We start from the raw sequence: 19,786 nt of genomic DNA, 5'->3' as shown, positions 1-19,786 counted from the left end.
GGATGGCAGCTCAAAGATGGGCCCTGCCTATAAAATGGGAAGATGTAGTGAATGCCTTTCGTGCTTGTCGTATATGTGCTCAAGAGAGTCCCCACCCCCGATGGATGCCCCATACGGATGGGCAAAGAACTCAAGGAAGGGTGCCCCTGACTTGATGACAAGGGGACTTTGTCAGACCACTGCCAAGGTCAGAGAACTTCAGATACATCTTCACAGCTGTTGATAAAGCTACTGGTCTTTTGTTTGTATGGCCGCGTAAGGCCCCAGAGAGATAAACACTGTGAAGGCATTGAATAGCCTTAGTGCTATGTATGGCCAGCCTATAGTTATAGAAAGTGATAATGGAACCCACTTTACTGGACATGGGGTTCAGAGGTGGGCCTCCCAGTTGTCCATTCAGTGGAAGTTATATGTGCCATATCATCCCTAGGCAGCAGGAACGATTGAATGGTACAATGGCCTTTTAAAAAACGGACTAAGGCTATCTACCCAACCCCCATCCCTGAAGGGGTGGACATGGCGATTATGGCCAACAGAATTCTAAATGAGAGACCCAACAAGGGTGGACCCTCTCCAGTGGAAGTTCTGTTGCATAGGGCTGCAGCACCTATACAGCTGCAAATCACCACTAACGATAAGCTTTTGGATATGGTAAGAATGGAAATATTCTCCTTACCGGCCCCAAACTGTTTGCAACAGGGACAGACAGTACAATGGGAATGGCCTTGGAGAATGAAAGCCCCCCATATATGCTGGGTAGGTTTAATAGGGCCTTGGGGAAAAGGATTAGAGGAAGGCTTGAAAGTTTCACCTTGGGTGACAAGTACCTGGCCTCCTCAAGTAAAGGTGACATGGCCTGGAACAGATAAGCACTCTATTCTAAAGGGCACATTTGTATTAGCATTATGGCCAATTATGAGTTCCCCTATATTGTTACATGTAGAATCTGCAGATGCAACAGTATTATCAGATAAAGTATGGTATCATAAGCCAGGTAAGACACCTACTCCTGCAACCGTCCTTTCTCAGGATGGCAAACTGGCATGTATTTTACCAGAGGGGCAAGAACTTCCCCTATTGGTACCAATAACTCTTCTGTCTTTTCACCCATAGTGTTCTGGCTGCAGGCACTGCACCAGAGTCATGTGATCAACATGTAGGCCTACCGAATATGCATTGAACTGCCCATCAGTACGACTGCAGGATTTGCATGGAGGATCACACCAATGGTGACTACTAACTGGACATATGCAGCTAACAGTTAAAAGGACAGAACTGCAAGCCTTAAGGCATACTGAACGGACAATAGGTTATGTAAATGTAAGGGTCATTTATCCTCACTAAGGGAACACTGCAGAAGATTCTGAATGTGTAGACTGTATGGCGAGGGACCCTGAAGGGGTGGATTGTTGGGAAAATTGAACAGTTTGGTCAGGCTCCCCTTCACCTCTGAGCTGGTTCAGGGTGATTCGGTAAAATTGTGTGTGTGGGTGGAGTAAGTCACCTGCATGGTGGCGCTGCTTTGGCTGGTGTTTTATTGCCTAGAGTGCCCGCCCTGCATGGCCATGATTTTCCAGACCTGCAGCTTCCAAGGACCATGTGGCTGGTTACCTAGCTCATAGACCTGTGTGAAGGCATCTGGTGACCCAGCCTGGCGTGGAGGGGTCTGGTGACCCAGCCTGGCATGTCAAGGGTTTTTGACACAGTCTGTGAATGGGCTTGAGGGGTCTGGGAACTCCAGACCCAGCCCTAACTCAACTATTGGTCCAGTCGGTGCAGGATTACCGACAGGTTAAAGAGCCGCAACAACTAGCATGGTTGCCTAGCTTTACAATTGGTGTCACGAACAGGATTAAGAGCTAGACAATTGGCACTGTGAGCACGATTTATGACATCAGCCTTAGCCTCACAGTAGCCTTTGTTGCAGCCAGACATATCCCCAGAGCCCATCATAATACTTGCTGAAAACAGGCAATATGGTCTCTATGGCTTATTGAAAACAGGGATAAGAATAAGAGTTCTGTAGTCCTACCTATGAATTCCAGTGATTACTGAAATTTTCAATTACTGCTGACAAACATGAAACTTGGTTTCTCTATTTTGGCAATGTTTCTTTCTTACAGAGAGATTAACTTTTGGTATTCTAATTTTTCTTTTCCACCTTAGAATGAAACTAACCCTACAATATAATTCTTCATACAGTCTTCCTCATCACTATAATTCCAGATGACAATAAATCAGACATTTTACATATGCTGATATAATTTTTAGTAAATAAACACATAACTGAAATTCTGATGTACTGCTCAATTTCGTGTCAACTTCAACATGATTTCCATTCTTTTGGGTATATACCCAGCAGGGGGATTGTTCGATCGAATGGCAGTTCTCTTTGTACTTGTTTGAGGAACCTCCATACCATTCTCCATAATGGCTGCACTAATATACAATCCCACCAACAGTGTAGGAGAGTTCCCCTTCCTCCACATGCCTGCTAGCACTTGTTATTCTCTGTCTTTCTGATAACAGCTAGTCTAACTGGGGTGAGATGATACTTCAGTGTGGTTTTGATTTGCATTTCCCTTATGCTGAGTGATGTTGCACATTTTTTCATGTGTCTGCTGGCCATCTGTACAGGTTCCTTTCGGAAATGCCTATTCAGCTCCTTTGCCCATTTTTTAATAGGGTTACTTATTTTTTTACTGTTGTTTGAGTTCCCTGTATAGTCTAGCTATTAATCTCTTGTAGGATGCATGGTTTGCAAATATTTTCTCCCATTCTGTAGGTTGTTTTTTTGCTCTGTTAATTGTTTCTCTTGCTGTGCTTTTAGTTTGAAGCTTTTTAATTTGATATAATCCAATTTGTTTATTTTTCCTTTTACTGCCTATGTTTTCGAGTCTTATTCATAAAGTCTTTGCTAAGTCCTACTTCCCAAAGTGTTTCCCCTATGTTTTATTTTAGTAGTTTTAAAGTCCCAGGTTTTATATTTAAGTCTTTAATCCATTTTGAGTTGATTTTGGTATATGGTGAGAGATACAGGTTTAGCTTCGTTCTTCTACATGTGGATGTCCAGTTTTCCCAGCATCATTTACTGAAGAAGCAGTCTTTTCCCCAGTGTAGATTCTTGGTGCCTTTGTCAAAGATCAGTTGGCTGTAAGTTTGTGGGTTGATTTCTGAGTTCTTTATTCTGTTCCATTGGTCTGAGTTTCTGTTTTTATGCCAGTATCATGCTGTTTTGGTTACTACAGTTTTGTAGTATAATTTGAGATCAGGTAGTGTAATGCCTCCTGCTTTATTTTTTTTGCTCAGGATTGCTTTGGCTATTTGAAGTCGTTTGTTGTTCCATATGAATGTTAGAATTTTTTTCTTTCTATTTCAGTGAAGAACGTCATTAGTATTTTGATAGGGATGGCATTGGATCTATAGATTGCTTTAGGTATATGGGCATTTTCACAATGTTAATTCTTCCAATCCAGGAACATGGAATATCTTTCTACCTTTTCTATACTCTTTAATCGTTTAGTGGTGATTTTGTAGTCCTCATTCTAAATGTGCATCGACAGACAACTGGATAAGGAAAATGTAATATATATACTCAATGTAATACTAACTCTGCCATAAAAAAGAATGAGATTTTGCCATTCGCAGTAACATGGATGAACTTAAAGAAAATTATGTTAAGTGCAATAAACTGGACAAAGAGAAATACTGCATGTCCTCACTCACAAGTGGGAGCTAAAAAAATTAAAAATTAAAAATTAAAATTAAAAAAAAAGAAGAAAGATACAACAATCACAATAATATGCTGAACTTTCAAAAGGACAGAACAGAACTGACATTACCACAGGTGGCAAAGGGGGAGGTTAGTGAGAAATTGGTAAAAGGTCACAAAAATGATTTCATTGCATAATGCTGAATATACTAATTATCTTGATTTGAGCATCACATATTGCATACAGGCGCTCATATTCAACACTGTACCCTACAGATATGTACAACCAATTATCTTTCAATTAAAAAAAAAATTGTCCAAATACAGTGGTTTAAAAATTATGAGAAAAGCCATATGCAGGGGGAAAAAAATTCTTAACATAACCCTGCAAATCATTAGAGTGGGAACATATTCATCCTCATGGTTGAGTACTGTCTTGTAACTGTCATCAATACAATGAATTACTTAATTAGTAAAAATAACAACTATATATGATATATATATATATCCTTACAATACTCTAATATCACCGAGGATATTTCAATGATGATAAATAGATTACTAACAAATGGACTATAAAATTATAATTTTTGTCAACTGCCAACACTGGTCAGTTGATTCTTCTAGAGAATATATATTATACATAAACTCATGCACACACACATACATATATACATACNTGAAGAAGCAGTCTTTTCCCCAGTGTAGATTCTTGGTGCCTTTGTCAAAGATCAGTTGGCTGTAAGTTTGTGGGTTGATTTCTGAGTTCTTTATTCTGTTCCATTGGTCTGAGTTTCTGTTTTTATGCCAGTATCATGCTGTTTTGGTTACTACAGTTTTGTAGTATAATTTGAGATCAGGTAGTGTAATGCCTCCTGCTTTATTTTTTTTGCTCAGGATTGCTTTGGCTATTTGAAGTCGTTTGTTGTTCCATATGAATGTTAGAATTTTTTTCTTTCTATTTCAGTGAAGAACGTCATTAGTATTTTGATAGGGATGGCATTGGATCTATAGATTGCTTTAGGTATATGGGCATTTTCACAATGTTAATTCTTCCAATCCAGGAACATGGAATATCTTTCTACCTTTTCTATACTCTTTAATCGTTTAGTGGTGATTTTGTAGTCCTCATTCTAAATGTGCATCGACAGACAACTGGATAAGGAAAATGTAATATATATACTCAATGTAATACTAACTCTGCCATAAAAAAGAATGAGATTTTGCCATTCGCAGTAACATGGATGAACTTAAAGAAAATTATGTTAAGTGCAATAAACTGGACAAAGAGAAATACTGCATGTCCTCACTCACAAGTGGGAGCTAAAAAAATTAAAAATTAAAAATTAAAATTAAAAAAAAAGAAGAAAGATACAACAATCACAATAATATGCTGAACTTTCAAAAGGACAGAACAGAACTGACATTACCACAGGTGGCAAAGGGGGAGGTTAGTGAGAAATTGGTAAAAGGTCACAAAAATGATTTCATTGCATAATGCTGAATATACTAATTATCTTGATTTGAGCATCACATATTGCATACAGGCGCTCATATTCAACACTGTACCCTACAGATATGTACAACCAATTATCTTTCAATTAAAAAAAAAATTGTCCAAATACAGTGGTTTAAAAATTATGAGAAAAGCCATATGCAGGGGGAAAAAAATTCTTAACATAACCCTGCAAATCATTAGAGTGGGAACATATTCATCCTCATGGTTGAGTACTGTCTTGTAACTGTCATCAATACAATGAATTACTTAATTAGTAAAAATAACAACTATATATGATATATATATATATCCTTACAATACTCTAATATCACCGAGGATATTTCAATGATGATAAATAGATTACTAACAAATGGACTATAAAATTATAATTTTTGTCCCTGCCAACACTGGTCAGTTGATTCTTCTAGAGAATATATATTATACATAAACTCATGCACACACACATACATATATACATATGGATATTTCAATGATGATAAATAGATTACTAACAAATGGACTATAAAATTATAATTTTTGTCAACTGCCAACACTGGTCAGTTGATTCTTCTAGAGAATATATATTATACATAAACTCATGCACACACACATACATATATACATACACACATACACATCCTACACAATATGCCTACACATATATGTATATATTTACATAGTGTAAAAAATGAGTATTGAATTTTAAGCCATATTCAAACATCAGTCAAGGTCAGTAGTACCTGTACCTGTGTCTTTTACATGAAGAAAGCAAAAACATGTTTGAAAACATGGCATAATCTTCACATAACATACTTTTGGGTCCTTGGAAAGTCACAGTACTATTGCAATTGCTTACCAGTTCTTCAGAGGTTAAATGCATCAAACGTTCAGCTATTGCAGCACATTGGGCTGAGTCTCTTATAAGTTCTCCTTGTTTATCACCAACTACCAGCTCTGGCCATGGCAGTCCTTCATTCTTCTTAATCAAAGAAATCTCCAAGCTGAAGTTTAAGTGGGGAAAATTATGTTACATTAAGCAACTACACAAATTATATAGTCAATAACAAACAGAAGACTCTTCTACAGAAATTATCCCTCAGAAGTCCAGAGAATGTTTTACCAGAAATCTTGTTCATTTTAGTTTTGCATTTGATGAAAAACCTATAATCTAAGGGTAAATAATTTAGTTTTAATAAACAAACAATAAAGCACCACTGGAAATGATACATCAGATGGACTGAAGAGGGAAGATTTAGAAAGAGTGAGACCACACAGAAAGTATAGTAGTGCAGGTGTGCACTGTGTTCCTGAACTTAAGTAACAAGAAATGCAAGCAGGATGGATGGATGAGACATCTGGGGAATAGGGCTGGGGTGGGCATTTAAAACAAATTGGAAAGAGCCTGTAACTAAAGAGTACCGCTTTGAGTGTGGAACAATTACTTTGTTTTCACAAACTAATAGCCATAATATATGATTATTAATCTAATGATTGGGCAGGTTATATCAATGCAAACGTTAATTTTTAAAATACAGATTTAAAGAATTCAAAAAATGTAGAAATTAGGAAAAAATTAAACTTGGTAGTACAGGAAAAAAAAATGTTACTTTGTCTCCATTAATTTATTTAAAAGCTAATTTGTACATTTATGCCATTAAACACAAGTTCCAAATGCACTAAAAAGGACCTGTTAGGGAACACTGAAAGACTGATGGAGCAGGAAAGGGAAAGAGACCTGAGTCAGGGTAGACTACGGACACAAGAGAATCGGGAAGTTGGCCCATGCTCCTGTGGAACAGAAGGAAAAGTGGAGTGATGGCTACTATTCCACAGCAAAGCACCTTTTCCATCTGCCATTTTTGGTACATGTGCACCACACTAACCCATGCCCTGGAACAACTGCAAGCAAATAACTGCAACAATACGATAATAACTATTATCATAATTACCAAATAGAACATGTAAACTTAACAGCTCTTCTTTTTCAAGGCTGTTATTATCACCACCTCATGAACTAATTACAGCATTTTAAAATTTTCTGAAACTACTTATTTTAAGAGACTATTCAAAATAATATCATTTTTATGTAATATGAGTTCCTATTATTAGCACTGAAAATTACCACACTATCAATAATGACCAGATTTAGTTATATTTTCCAAGGAAAAATGTTAATCTTGATAATAATAATGATGATGAAGATTCATAATAATAATAACATATATAATAACAATAATAATAATAATAATAATAATGACAGCAGGTTATACTTACCTAATGCTTACCATATGCCAGGTGCTGTCTTAAGTTCTTTACATGTTTTAACTTATTACTATACATGTTTTAACTCATTTATTGCCCACGACAACCAAATAAAGTACTTTTATCATCTCTATTATACAAGTAAGAAAAAAAAGCACCGAGAGATTAAGTAACTTGCCAAGGTCACAAGCTAGTAAAGCAGTGTGGCTCCAAGTCCATGTTCTTCACTACTGCACTATTCTGTCTCTCTGAAAAAATATATGTAAATAACTATTAAAGGACTTTTACCTAGTCACCAAAATGTATAAATACTATTCTTAGTTACTACCTAAAGAGGTTTGAAAAAGTTCATAAATCTCAGTTACAAAGAATTTCCAAACCATCATTAAATTAAACACCTAGTCAATCCAACTCTTTTAGCATGACTGCATTTCTACATTTTAAAACTAGTATCCTATCCTACCATCCCAGCAAAAAGGATCATACAATGCCATACACAATAATCTACAGACGAGTTAACACATCCTTCCAAAGTGACAGAGAACATTAACTATTTGAAAATGAGAGAGATGAATAATTTAATCAAGTACAGGAAATGAGTTTTTAAACCAATGATACCACCTACATCTCATTATAATTATCTTCTGCAACACAAAATAGTATCAAACGCCTCAAGTTTAGTAGAAAAACAATACTGGTCTATGTTCATATACTGAATGCTGAAATTATTTTCATGAAATCCAGCTACTCCTCTAGACCTTTACTGGTGTCATGTTTGATGATCTACATTGAACGACACGAACAATATGAACGATGTGTTCTAGGTGGTTTGCCAAGTTACAAATGCCACCCATAAATCTTCCACATACACACTGATTAGATAGAACATGTGGAGATATAAAATATTTTTAAAAAAACCTGTCAGATAAATTGGCTCTGATATACTAAAAAGTGTAACCAAGTCACCAAATGTCTCCATTAATAAACTAAATTCGGGATACCTGCTTTTAAAACTGAAAAGTTTCACTGAACTAAATATACATTTCTTAGACTCCCATGATTTAGACTCTTATCAGACTCACGTGGATTATATACTATTAATCAAGAACTATAGTTTGTCTAAAAATAAGTAATTTATCCTTTATGCAACATTAACTGAAATCAAAAGATTTAGGTATATTTTAAACCAACCAAATATCCATTTCTGACCAAATTTGACCATTTAAAAAATTAAGTGCCTAGTACTATTCACTAATCTGTAACCGTTCAATAATTACTGAGATGATCTATAGTGAAAAAAACTCAATGTATCAATCCAAATGATTGGGGTGAAGTATATAGTATAATAGATTTGCAAAGAGGCATGGTAGTAGGGACAGAGGATTAGTTTTATAAGATGGTTAACTTTGTTCATCTTTATAAACAGTACTCTTACTCCATTTATTGAGGTGTAATATATAAACAAAATTCACAGATCTTAAGTGTAGAATTCACTGAATTTGATAAATGCATACACTTGTGTAACTCACTGAAGATACTGAACATTCCCACCATCCAAGGAATTCTCTTATACCCTTTTCCAGTTAATCCCCCTAATACCCTAAAGGTAACCACTGTTCTGATTTTTATCACCACAGATTAGTTTTGCCAGTTCTAGAACTCCATAAATGTAAAATCATAGATCGTGTACATTTTTTTTGTCTCTAGCTTCTTTCACTCCACATTTTTAATTCACTCATATTGCTATGTTTATCAGTAATTTTTCTTTTCTATTGCAGAGTAGCATTCCATTGTATGACTATACTACATGTATTTATCCATTCACCTTTTCATGAACATTAGAGTTGTTTCTAGCAACTGGCTTTTATAGTAAAGCTGCTATGAATATACTTCCATTAAATTTCTTTTGGCTTTGTTTTGTTTTTTAACATATTTTTATTTCTCTTGGGTAAACGTGTAGTAAAATTGCTGGGTAACAAAGTAGGCACATGTTTAACTTGATAAGAAACTGCTAAACAATCTGCCAAAGTGATTGTATGATTTTGCGCTCACACCAGCAATGCACAGATTCGTGGTATTCTACATCTTTATCAATACTTGAAACTGCCCATCGTTTTAGATTTAAACATGCATTGGCATCTCATCCTGGCTTTAATTTCTCTACTGATTAATGATGATCACTTTTTCATGTGCTTACTAGCCATTCAGGTATCTTCTACAGTGATATTTCTATTCAAATCATTTGACCATTTTAAAATGGAGTTGTCTTTTGGTTAATTTATAGGGCTTCCTTATACACTGAAAATGCAAGTCCTTTGTTTTGATATAAGAACTGTGAATACTTTTTCCCAGTCCATAGCCTGCCTTCCGTTTTCTTAATGGTATCTTTAGAAGAGTAGAAATTTTAAATTTTGATGTGCAAAAATTTTTTCTTTTGATGAAGTCCAATTTATCATATATTTCTTTTTTGGTGTTCTGAACACACTATTTACAAAAGAAATGTAAATGGCCATTCACATAAGAAAAAATTTATTTGCCACAATTTTCAAAGAAATATTACTTACTCCACTTGTAGGAATTTATCCTTCATATATATTTCTATATATGTGAAGTGATATATATATATATATATATATATATACACACACACACGAAAGTTATTCACTGCAAAAGATTAGAAACAATCTAAATGTTGGGCTGGCCCGGTGGCGCACTGCTACAGTGCGCCGCTTGGGAGTGTGGTGGCGCTCCCGCCGAGGGTTCGGATCCCACATACAGACCGGTTCCCGCTCACTGGCTGAGCGAGGTGTGGGAGCAACACCGAGGGTTGCGATCCCATTGCTGGTCCCGGTCCGGTACGGGCGCAACACTGAGGGTTGCGATCCGTTGCTGGACACGAAAAAAGACAAAAAGGAAAAAAAAAAAAAAGAAAGAATCTAAATGTCCAATAGAGAAACAATTTTTTTAAATGATGGTGCAGTTGATAGAGTAAAATACCACGAAGCCATAAAAATGGATTTAAAAGCTGTTATATGTTCCTTATGAAAAGATCTCCAAGATTTATTGCTGAAAGTGAAATAAAGCAAGCTGTATACCTATGTAGTATGTGTTAAAAACCTTTTTTTCTTAAAAAATAAAAACAGAAAAAATATACATGCAGCTTGAATTTATATAAAATAACTCTGAAAGGAAATTACTAACAGTGGTTGTGGGTATGGGAGGATGGGTGACTGGCAGGCAGGCCAAGGTTGGAAAATATATAACCTTTTATATACTTTAAATTTTAATGAATGAAAATGTATTATGTAGTCAATAAATGAAAAATTAATAGAAAGAAATTTCTATTAAAAAGTCTAAAAAGTGCAAATTAAAATAAATAACCATTTTCACCTATTCTTCTTCTTCTTATTGTTGTTGTTGTATTTAATATTGTATCCAGACTACCATATACTGCAGGTGATAACTATACTAGTACCTTTAATCTTATACTGGGATTTTTTAATCTTTAATCTTACAATTGTGCTCTTTGACACAGTAATTCCATTTTTAACCTATTTTAAGAAAAATAATCAGCAATATAGACAGAACTATTGTATTCACCTTTGATGTAATCACTGTGGAAAGAGTAAAAAGAAAAGAAAAAAAAAGAAATTTTCAATATATAAATAAAACTATAGAAATACCTATTATTCTCTTTTATTATCCATATACTGCTTTCGTGATCTATAGATGAATAGAGCTTTCCTTCCAAAAACTGGTGATCCTTGAGCACAATGTTGATGTGATCAGGCAAAAACTGCACTTGAATGTCTTCTTTAGTACTGTCTTCTGGAAGCCGTATTGTTACTGTCAAATCATCTTCAGTCTGTTGCCAGTAATACAGAGGCTCTATTGGGAGAAGAAAAATGTATTATATATAAAAAAAAATTAGAGACTACAACATACAGAATTAGAGAACAGAACATACAAGAGAACACCTATCTAGAAGAATCTTAGCATATTTTCTAGTGATCATCTCCCAAAAATGTAATTATAAACAAACAGACCTCCTTGGGGAATTTTCACTTAAAGAGTTGTAGTGATCACACTCGACATTCTCCTCTTCCAGGCTTACCTAATGTACCACGACATAAGCACTCATAAAATACTAATGACAGCCGTCCTTCATCCCCATTCCTTCCCTCTCTGCCTTCTTTTATCTCTCCCTCCTTCCTTCTTCCTCTTTCCCTTACACACACACACACACACACACAAACACACACACACACGCATACACATAAAGAGTGGATTCCTAGTTCAAAGAAATACAATATGTCTCCTCAAAAGCTAACAAGGCAGTTTATACATAACCATCACTCGATGGATACCTTCTGACAGATAATGGGGATAGGAGTCGTTTACAAAATCACATGAGCTTTTATCATAAATTAAAGGCCATGGAAGCAGAATAAAAGGAAGGCTAGAATTTTTTTAATCCCTTTCCCACTGAAAGTATACAAACATCTAAATAACTTTCTTGATTGTTGGTTTCTTTGAATGCCTTTCTATGCCTTCCAGCAATTGTGTTTTAGGTCTTTATTTAAGAAAACACTATTATTTACATTATAACAATACCAAACAGCAAATAGACAATATCAATCTTCTTGAGATTTACAGAAAATGAAACCAGTATGTATATTCAGAAGTGTTTAGTATGCTAATTAACAAACTATCCATAATTTTAAAATATTACAATGCTTTTTCTTTATTATTTTGAAAATCTTATGACAAAATAAATAATAAATTCAGGAAGAATTCAGGATATAACAGGAAGTGTCAACAAGAAAAACAATACTTGAACTGGTAGTAAGTGATTTAAACACATGCCGTGTCCCACTTATGCTACAATCTGTCTCAGAACTACTTGGTCCTAGCTATCTAGGCAGAATGGTTCCAAAGACTAAGGATTCATTCACTCATTTGCAACTGCTCACCAAAGTAGTTCTAAAGGCGTGTAGTCTAGCAATATGAATACCTATTCTGGCTAAGATTTAAGAAAGTTTAACACTATAATTAAGACAGGACAGTGGAATTCATTAGAGATAATCTAACAAAAAACACATCACATATGAGGAAATCAAAGTGTAAGACTAAATAAAAGGCCACCAAGCAAACTATTTTTAATTTGGGAGAGCATATATTTATAAACATGGGGGAAATATTTTTCAAATAATTCATCTTTTTAAAAAGTGTGCAAAATAATAAAACTAATTTTTATGTGAAATAAAGTTGTTTAACAAAAAAGGTATCTACCTTAGATTCAAAGAATAACATGCATAATTGTCAAGTATTATAAAAATCTGTTAAGCAAAATATACTATTCTCTGGGTATGAACATCAGTAATGATTACAGAGGGATGTTCTCTTAAATAATTTTAAAAGAATATATATTCTTTGTACACAAATATAAATTTCTTCTGAAAGATTTCGTTAATCTGTTCATTCTAAAACATGACTTTCATTCATTCATTCATTCACTCATTCATTCATTCAACATTGAGAAAACTTAAGTGTTTATACCTTCAGGGAGCTTTCTTTTAGTTTACCATGAAAAGTTAAGAACATTTACCTTAGTTTAGCTTAAAAAAATTAATACCTTCAATACTATCATATGGTTTCTCAAATGCCAAAGGCAAATAAACATTTTTTTTTAATTTAATAAGTATTAAACATCTACACAAGTAAGCTAACATACAGATATTTAAAAAAAACTTTTGATAATTACAAAATTATTAAATAAAACCAGTACACACTATATTTAGGTGGTATATTTTACAAAAAAGACTTCTGAGAAATATAAAAGAAAATTTTAAAAAATTAAGCTCCATCTTGCCCTGGTATAACTTAACTGGGAAAACAAAACAAACATAAATATGTATGTACATAAATATACATGAGCTCTACTAAGATTAAAAGTAAAATAACCTTTGATTTTCTCTGACATTTCTTCATCCATATTTTCTTCAAGATCTTGACCAACCTGAACAAATCTGAAGGACTTATAGGAGACAATCATTAGACCATTTCCATCGGGCTCAATGGCAGCATAATGTGGCACTGACTTTCCACGGAGAATATCATGCTTAACAATTTCATATTTTTTATTATCTGTAATAAAATAAAGTATTTTAGAACAAAATATTACAAATAAAAGCTATTAAAAATATACTGAAAATATCTGAATATTAATTTTAATTATAATATTTTTAATGTACTATTAAAAAGCACACTATTGAGTCTTTTCATAAGGATAACAAATTTACATACTAATTTCTGTAAATATGCTCCCATTTTAAAATACTGAGTCTAATGAAATTGTTCTAGATTGTGCACTCCAATGTTGTAGCCGCTGGCTACAAGTGGTTATTTAACTAAAATTAAGTAAAATTTAAAGGGTTGCGATCCGTTGCTGGACACGGAAAAAAGACAAAAAAAAAAAAAAGACAAAAAAAATAAAATAAAATAAAATAAAATAAAATACTGAGTCTAATGAAATTGTTCTAGATTGTGCACTCCAATGTTGTAGCCACTGGCTACAAGTGGTTATTTAACTAAAATTAAGTAAAATTTAAAATCCAATTCCTCAAGTCACAATAGGTAGCCATATTTCAACAGCTCAATAGATATACAAGGCTAGAAGCCATCATAATGAATGTACACATATAAAACATATCTATCTAGCAGAAATTTTTATTGGATGGATAGCAGTGCTCTTGACCTTCAAAAGTGACTGAATTAACCTGGAATATCAGCTTCTGAAAGCCCTACTTTCTTCTTGACTACAGCCTGTCTTCTTTCCCAGCAGGTAGATGATAAGCATCTTCTGAAAAGAGCCACAAATAGAGGATTGGGAAAAAGTGTGGTGTGGACTGTTTTTCTGCCTGTTCTAACTACCAATAAGGGTTTTTCTTAAAATGAAATGTTTATAGTAGAAATAATTTTTATACTCACAGATAGATCTACATGCCTACCATAATCAAACATAAAATAGTGGTACGTATCACCTTTAAGAAATAAACAATTAACTGCATCTAGAAAGTTTTTTGTAAATTAAATTTAAATTTATTCACCTATGAAGATAAGTTATCTTTTGCTTTAAAAAATACTCCAACAGTTCAGGTGAGTCCACACCTTTACTTATACTGTTACTCTATTAAAGTGAGTTGTACTTGTAAGCTTCATACTGAGTAGTCAAAAATCATAATTCGATGTTAATATTAGTATTATGAGTTATTCATAACAACACAATCTATTCTAAAATATCTGTCATTGTTTTTACTCTACATCCTCACCTACATTCACACATTCAATTCATATTTATTTTTTAAAAAGCCTTGTAATTTCATGTATAAACTAAAAACACCTATGTATACAAGGCAAACAGTACTACCTGCATTTAAAGACCTAATCTTAGACACTATATATCTTATAGGGTGGCTTTTTCTAACATGTGTAGGACAGAAAATAACAGGTAGGTCTGAAAAAGTGGATTCCATAGGTAAATAAGTTGTGAAATGCTTGGTTAAAATTAAATTTCTTATTCAAAAATTTTAGAAACTTTAATATGCTTAATACATAATGGAGATACCATATGTCCACATTTTCAAATTTATTTGACTATAAAATATAATTCATCAAATGTTTCACTCAACATTAGAAAAACACTGCCCTGTCTTGTTAATTAAAAAATAAAAAGAAAGAATAATACAATTATAATAGTAACAAGGGAAAAAATAATAAGACATTAAGAAAAGAGAGATAACAGGAACAATAAAGAGAATTAATGTTTCCACAATTAGAATCTAGGAAGAAAAAGAAAGGTGAGTCTATATATATGTGTCCAATTGAGGCGAGGAAAAGAAGATGAACGGTATAGAGATAACAGAGCTCCAGTAGTCACTGTGTTCTGGGGCGATCTGATGAGTTACCATGGATTGGGCTAAAGGTATTACAGAACCAAGTGTCTTGGAAACGGAGAGGAGGAATATGCATGATGATTTCTCCTGCAAGATGTTGAATTATGTAACTTAATAAAAAATTAAAGCTTCTACTATCTAAAGTTGAGATCTGCAAACTATGGCTCATGAGCCAAAACTGAATCTAGGCAATCTAGGCTTATTTTTGTATGGCCTGTGAGCTAAACATAAATTTTATATTTTTAAATGGCTAAAAATACCAAAAGAACAATATTTAAATACATGTAAAGATTACACAAAATCAATTTCAATGTCCATACACAGCTACTGTGTATGTATTATCTACAGCTGTTTTTTGCATGACAACAGCATAAATAGCTGTGACACAGATCGTACGGTTACCATCTGGTCCTTTAGAGAAAAAAAATTTCTAACACCTTATCTAAAGTTTTAAGATACTATGTTCCTCCAGAGATGAAAAACTACAACACTGGGAAGAACAAATAAATTACATTAAAAACTTCAAAGAACAAAATCTAGTAAATTAACTTACTTATAAATAAGTAAGCTAATAAAAACTATTAAGAAAAAGAGCAGATTTATCATAGAAACAAGCTCCCTTAAATCTCAACTACAGAAAAAAAAATCACTTGGTGAGTCAGTAAGAACTAAGCAAAGGCAAAGAGCAAGCTCATACCATTTAAGAAATCCTAATTAATACATGAGAAAGTAATTTTTAATGTCAAGTTAGAAGCTTGATAGATAACTTCAAATAGATCAAAGTTCAGGACTTTTTTACACATGGAAAAACAGTAAGAAAAAGTAACAGCTTTGTTAAGGGTAAAAACAAACATCAAAGTTCAATCATATTTAAAAGAAATCACAGTTGTGATTTAATGAAGTAAAGGTATTTCTTTCCATCTAGGTATTTATACTTATTTATAATTAAGTTACCCTGTAATTTATGATTAATTTACACTTAGTTTTATATTATAAATTCTTGTGTCACAAGAATATACATATTCTTGTATATATTAAATATATACATGTTAAATTATTCAAAATTATATAATAATGTCATTATTTTATACAAAAAGTGATTATAATCTGCTATGGAAGCATATTATGATTTTTTTCTGTAACCCACAGCTGAGGAGAAACTATAGATATTCATTCTACCAGGAGTGGCAGGTGCTAGAATCTTAATACAATTCCCAAGAAAAAGCAAAAGCATTTATGGGAACAGCCTTGTATTTCAAAACCTACTAAACACTGGCGACCTTAGAGAGAAATTCAGAATTTTGTTTTATTTTACCTTTATTCTTCTTACTGACAGTGACCCACTCCAAAGAAACATAAAAACCACTTCCTTTCATATCCAATTCCTCTTTCTCTATTCGAAGAAGTAGGGTAGCTATCGAATGTTCTTCCGCTTTTAGCAAAGAGATACTGTGAATTATAATAAAAGGATTTCCAAGTTCTTCATTAAACATTATCTACAAAAAAAAAAAAACAAATTATACACACACAAAAATGTACATGTTACATGAACGCAGATAGCACAGAGGGAATACACAAAATTCTGACAACCCAAAAATTATTTTGGACGATTTATTACAAAGAAGTAAAAAATAAAGAAGCCTTTGAATAAAGGCTGCAAGTTTAAATAATGTTCCTCAAAGAGAGAACTTTTAAAAACATGTCTATTCATATAACAGAAAAAATTGATCTGTACTCTTTGCTTAAAGACAAAGAAAACAAGAGGGCATCTGAACAGCATCTAAAGGAGAAAAAGAACTAAAAGCTATTTCCTAGAAAAGAATTTCCAAGTGAAAAAAGTGCCCTACACAGAAAGAGAGGATATGGGTAGATCAATGTTCATCCTTCCATCTCTTCCCATATCTCATATATGTCTTATTTCTGCTTTCTTTCTCTTAGTTTCTGGATACTGTGTCCATGTGTGTGTGCACACGCAAGTATGCTTTTTTCCTACCATTTTTGTTTGTTTTTCTGTTCATTTTCAGGAAGTTTACAAAGTAAGAGTTAAAGGCCTTAGAGAACAAATCTCTAAAACTTTCTTATTTCTCAAATACAAAGGAGCAAATTTACATTTAAAAGATAATTCCACAAACTAGTTAAAATACAATCCTGAAATTGTTTTTCAAAAAGCAAATCTAAGCATCATATAAAGACACACAAAATCTATCAAATTATTTTTATACCACAAACACCTTATCTAAACAACTATTACATCTCTAGTAGAGTAAATACTCAATAGGAGATGTTTTAAACAGATTCCTAAACAAGACTTTCGAATAAATAAAAAAACGAATAATTGAAAAAAAACCTAACTGGAAAAAAAGGTAGGTCTTTTTTTTTTAAGCCCGTATCTGGAATCCCTTCATATCTGCTCCTAGTTGAAAGCCTGGTAAAGAAAAGAGCGCTTTAATGTCATCAATTTCCTCGCATGTTTAGACTTTTGGAATCCAAAAAGATCCACATACAGATTTCTAAAGATTTCCATAAGAAGAAAAAACAAAAACAAAAAAATGCTCAAATACAATGCTTCAAAAAGTTTGTGGAAGAATAGAATTAAAAGATAATACAAATCTTTTCATGAACCTTTTGAAGTACCCTTGTACTCAAAACAGAGATAATAGATGAAGACAGGTTTTTAGTTGGTTATCTGAGTTTTGCTTTTGTTGGGAGACAGTGGAGACAAAAGGAAAGAAAGGAAAATCATAAGTTTTGGAAGTTACAAGTAGCTAGTTTATTGTTTCCTATTTTTCTTTCTCATGTGTGTGAAAGGGACTGGCGTGAGGCCAGAGGAGGAGAGGTCTGGACTTTAGAAGCAACACATTTGGAAGGAGGCAGTCTTCCCTGCCTCCTTTAATTTCTCTTTCTACACTTCAGTCATCATCATCACCCTTGGCTCCCTTATGCCCTACCATGCCCTTTAATCACTCCCACCTTTAGCTTCTTCTCTTATATCAATTTCTTGGAAGGAGGCAGTCTTCCCTGCCTCCTTTAATTTCTCTTTCTACACTTCAGTCATCATCACCACCCTTGGCTCCCTTATGCCCTACCATGCCCTTTAATCACTCCCACCTTTAGCTTCTTCTCTTATATCAATTTTGCCAAAGTCCTAAAACTCTCCTAAATTGTTCCTTAAAGTGACCAATATTTCATAGTACTGTCCCAACTCAGTTAACATCCAACTCCCTTCCCTCTATCACCCTCCCAGTACACAGTCAAAACTATTATTAACCAAAAACATCTCAGAGGGGGATAAGCACATCTCAGAGTGCTTACTCCATTACAACAGTGTATACTAAACATGGCATGAGGTAGATTTACATTTTTAATTGAAAAAACTAATTACTGAAGGCCTACTATGTGCCAAGGGGATACACATAGCTGCACTACTACCACACTGCCTCTGCTTAAAAAAAAACAACTTAATACTAGAGTCCAGATTAGAAAATGTCACAACGTCCAATGAAAATTTGAAACTGTGAATGCAATGGCCTCTTGTAAACAGGCTACAGGTGTTCTAGTTATTTATTGTGTTTTTTTGTTTAGTTTTTAAAACATATAATTTGGTAGTACACCATTCAGTATAACTTAGGAAGAAAGGTAAACCATTTGGTTCTAAGGCTTCCCTGATTTTTCTCAAATAATTAAAGCCTTGTCTTAGTAGATATCTGTTGGTCTGATAAAAATATTCTATAAGATATAAATAAATTAAGCTTGTTATCTCTTTATTTTCCCAGAACTAACAGCCAACTGCTGAGATTAAGAGAAGTAATATTACAATATACTTAGTAATATAATTCAAAGGAGTTGAAGCAATAAATCCTTCGATTACTACCCACCATCATTTTCTACTTTGAAAAACTGTGGCTCTGGAGAAATTAATTCCTTATTCATTACCATTTAAATCCTAACCTACCCCTCAGATTTAAACCTGTTCCTTTTTTTTTTTTTAAACAGAAGTAAAATTGGTATATTAGAGATTGGCATATAAGTATATTTATATATTAGTGTATTTTTCTAAGTAGAAAATACTTTGGTAAACTCTCTATTTGACCAATGTAAACGTACCAGCAAATCTAACTTGAGGATAAGGGAGAAAAACAAGTTTTTGGTAAACTCTTCTTTAAGAAGAAGTAGGCAATGTCAATGCTTAGTACAGTGCTTTACATATATAAGGTACTCAAGAAATATTTGCTAAAAAATGAATGCTATTCTTGGAAACTGCACTGACCCCAGATCAAAACAGGAATGGTTAACATATCAGTTATGTAAAAGGTATATATTTTATAATTTAATTAAAAAGAGATCCAAAACATTATATAT

The 19,786-nt window shown here is 33.4% G+C and overlaps 1 protein-coding gene across 1 annotated transcript in view; it reads right to left on the bottom strand.

The window, feature by feature from the left end:
• NUDCD1 (NudC domain containing 1) overlaps nucleotides 1-19,786 on the bottom strand; it is an 84,115-nt gene that overhangs the window by 31,872 nt on the left and 32,457 nt on the right. The window contains exons 4-7 of the mRNA XM_008583890.1: nucleotides 16,743-16,923; nucleotides 13,437-13,619; nucleotides 11,156-11,360; nucleotides 6,067-6,211 (exon numbers count right to left, since the gene is read on the bottom strand). Of these exons, the coding sequence (XP_008582112.1) occupies nucleotides 6,067-6,211; nucleotides 11,156-11,360; nucleotides 13,437-13,619; nucleotides 16,743-16,923 (714 nt within the window). The remainder of the gene's footprint in view (nucleotides 1-6,066; nucleotides 6,212-11,155; nucleotides 11,361-13,436; nucleotides 13,620-16,742; nucleotides 16,924-19,786) is intronic.

The sequence above is a fragment of the Galeopterus variegatus genome, unplaced genomic scaffold, assembly GCF_000696425.1.
Source record: "Galeopterus variegatus unplaced genomic scaffold, G_variegatus-3.0.2 Scaffold3073, whole genome shotgun sequence".
Taxonomy (NCBI): Eukaryota; Metazoa; Chordata; class Mammalia; order Dermoptera; family Cynocephalidae; genus Galeopterus; species Galeopterus variegatus.
This window is presented reverse-complemented; position numbering and strand designations above follow the sequence as displayed.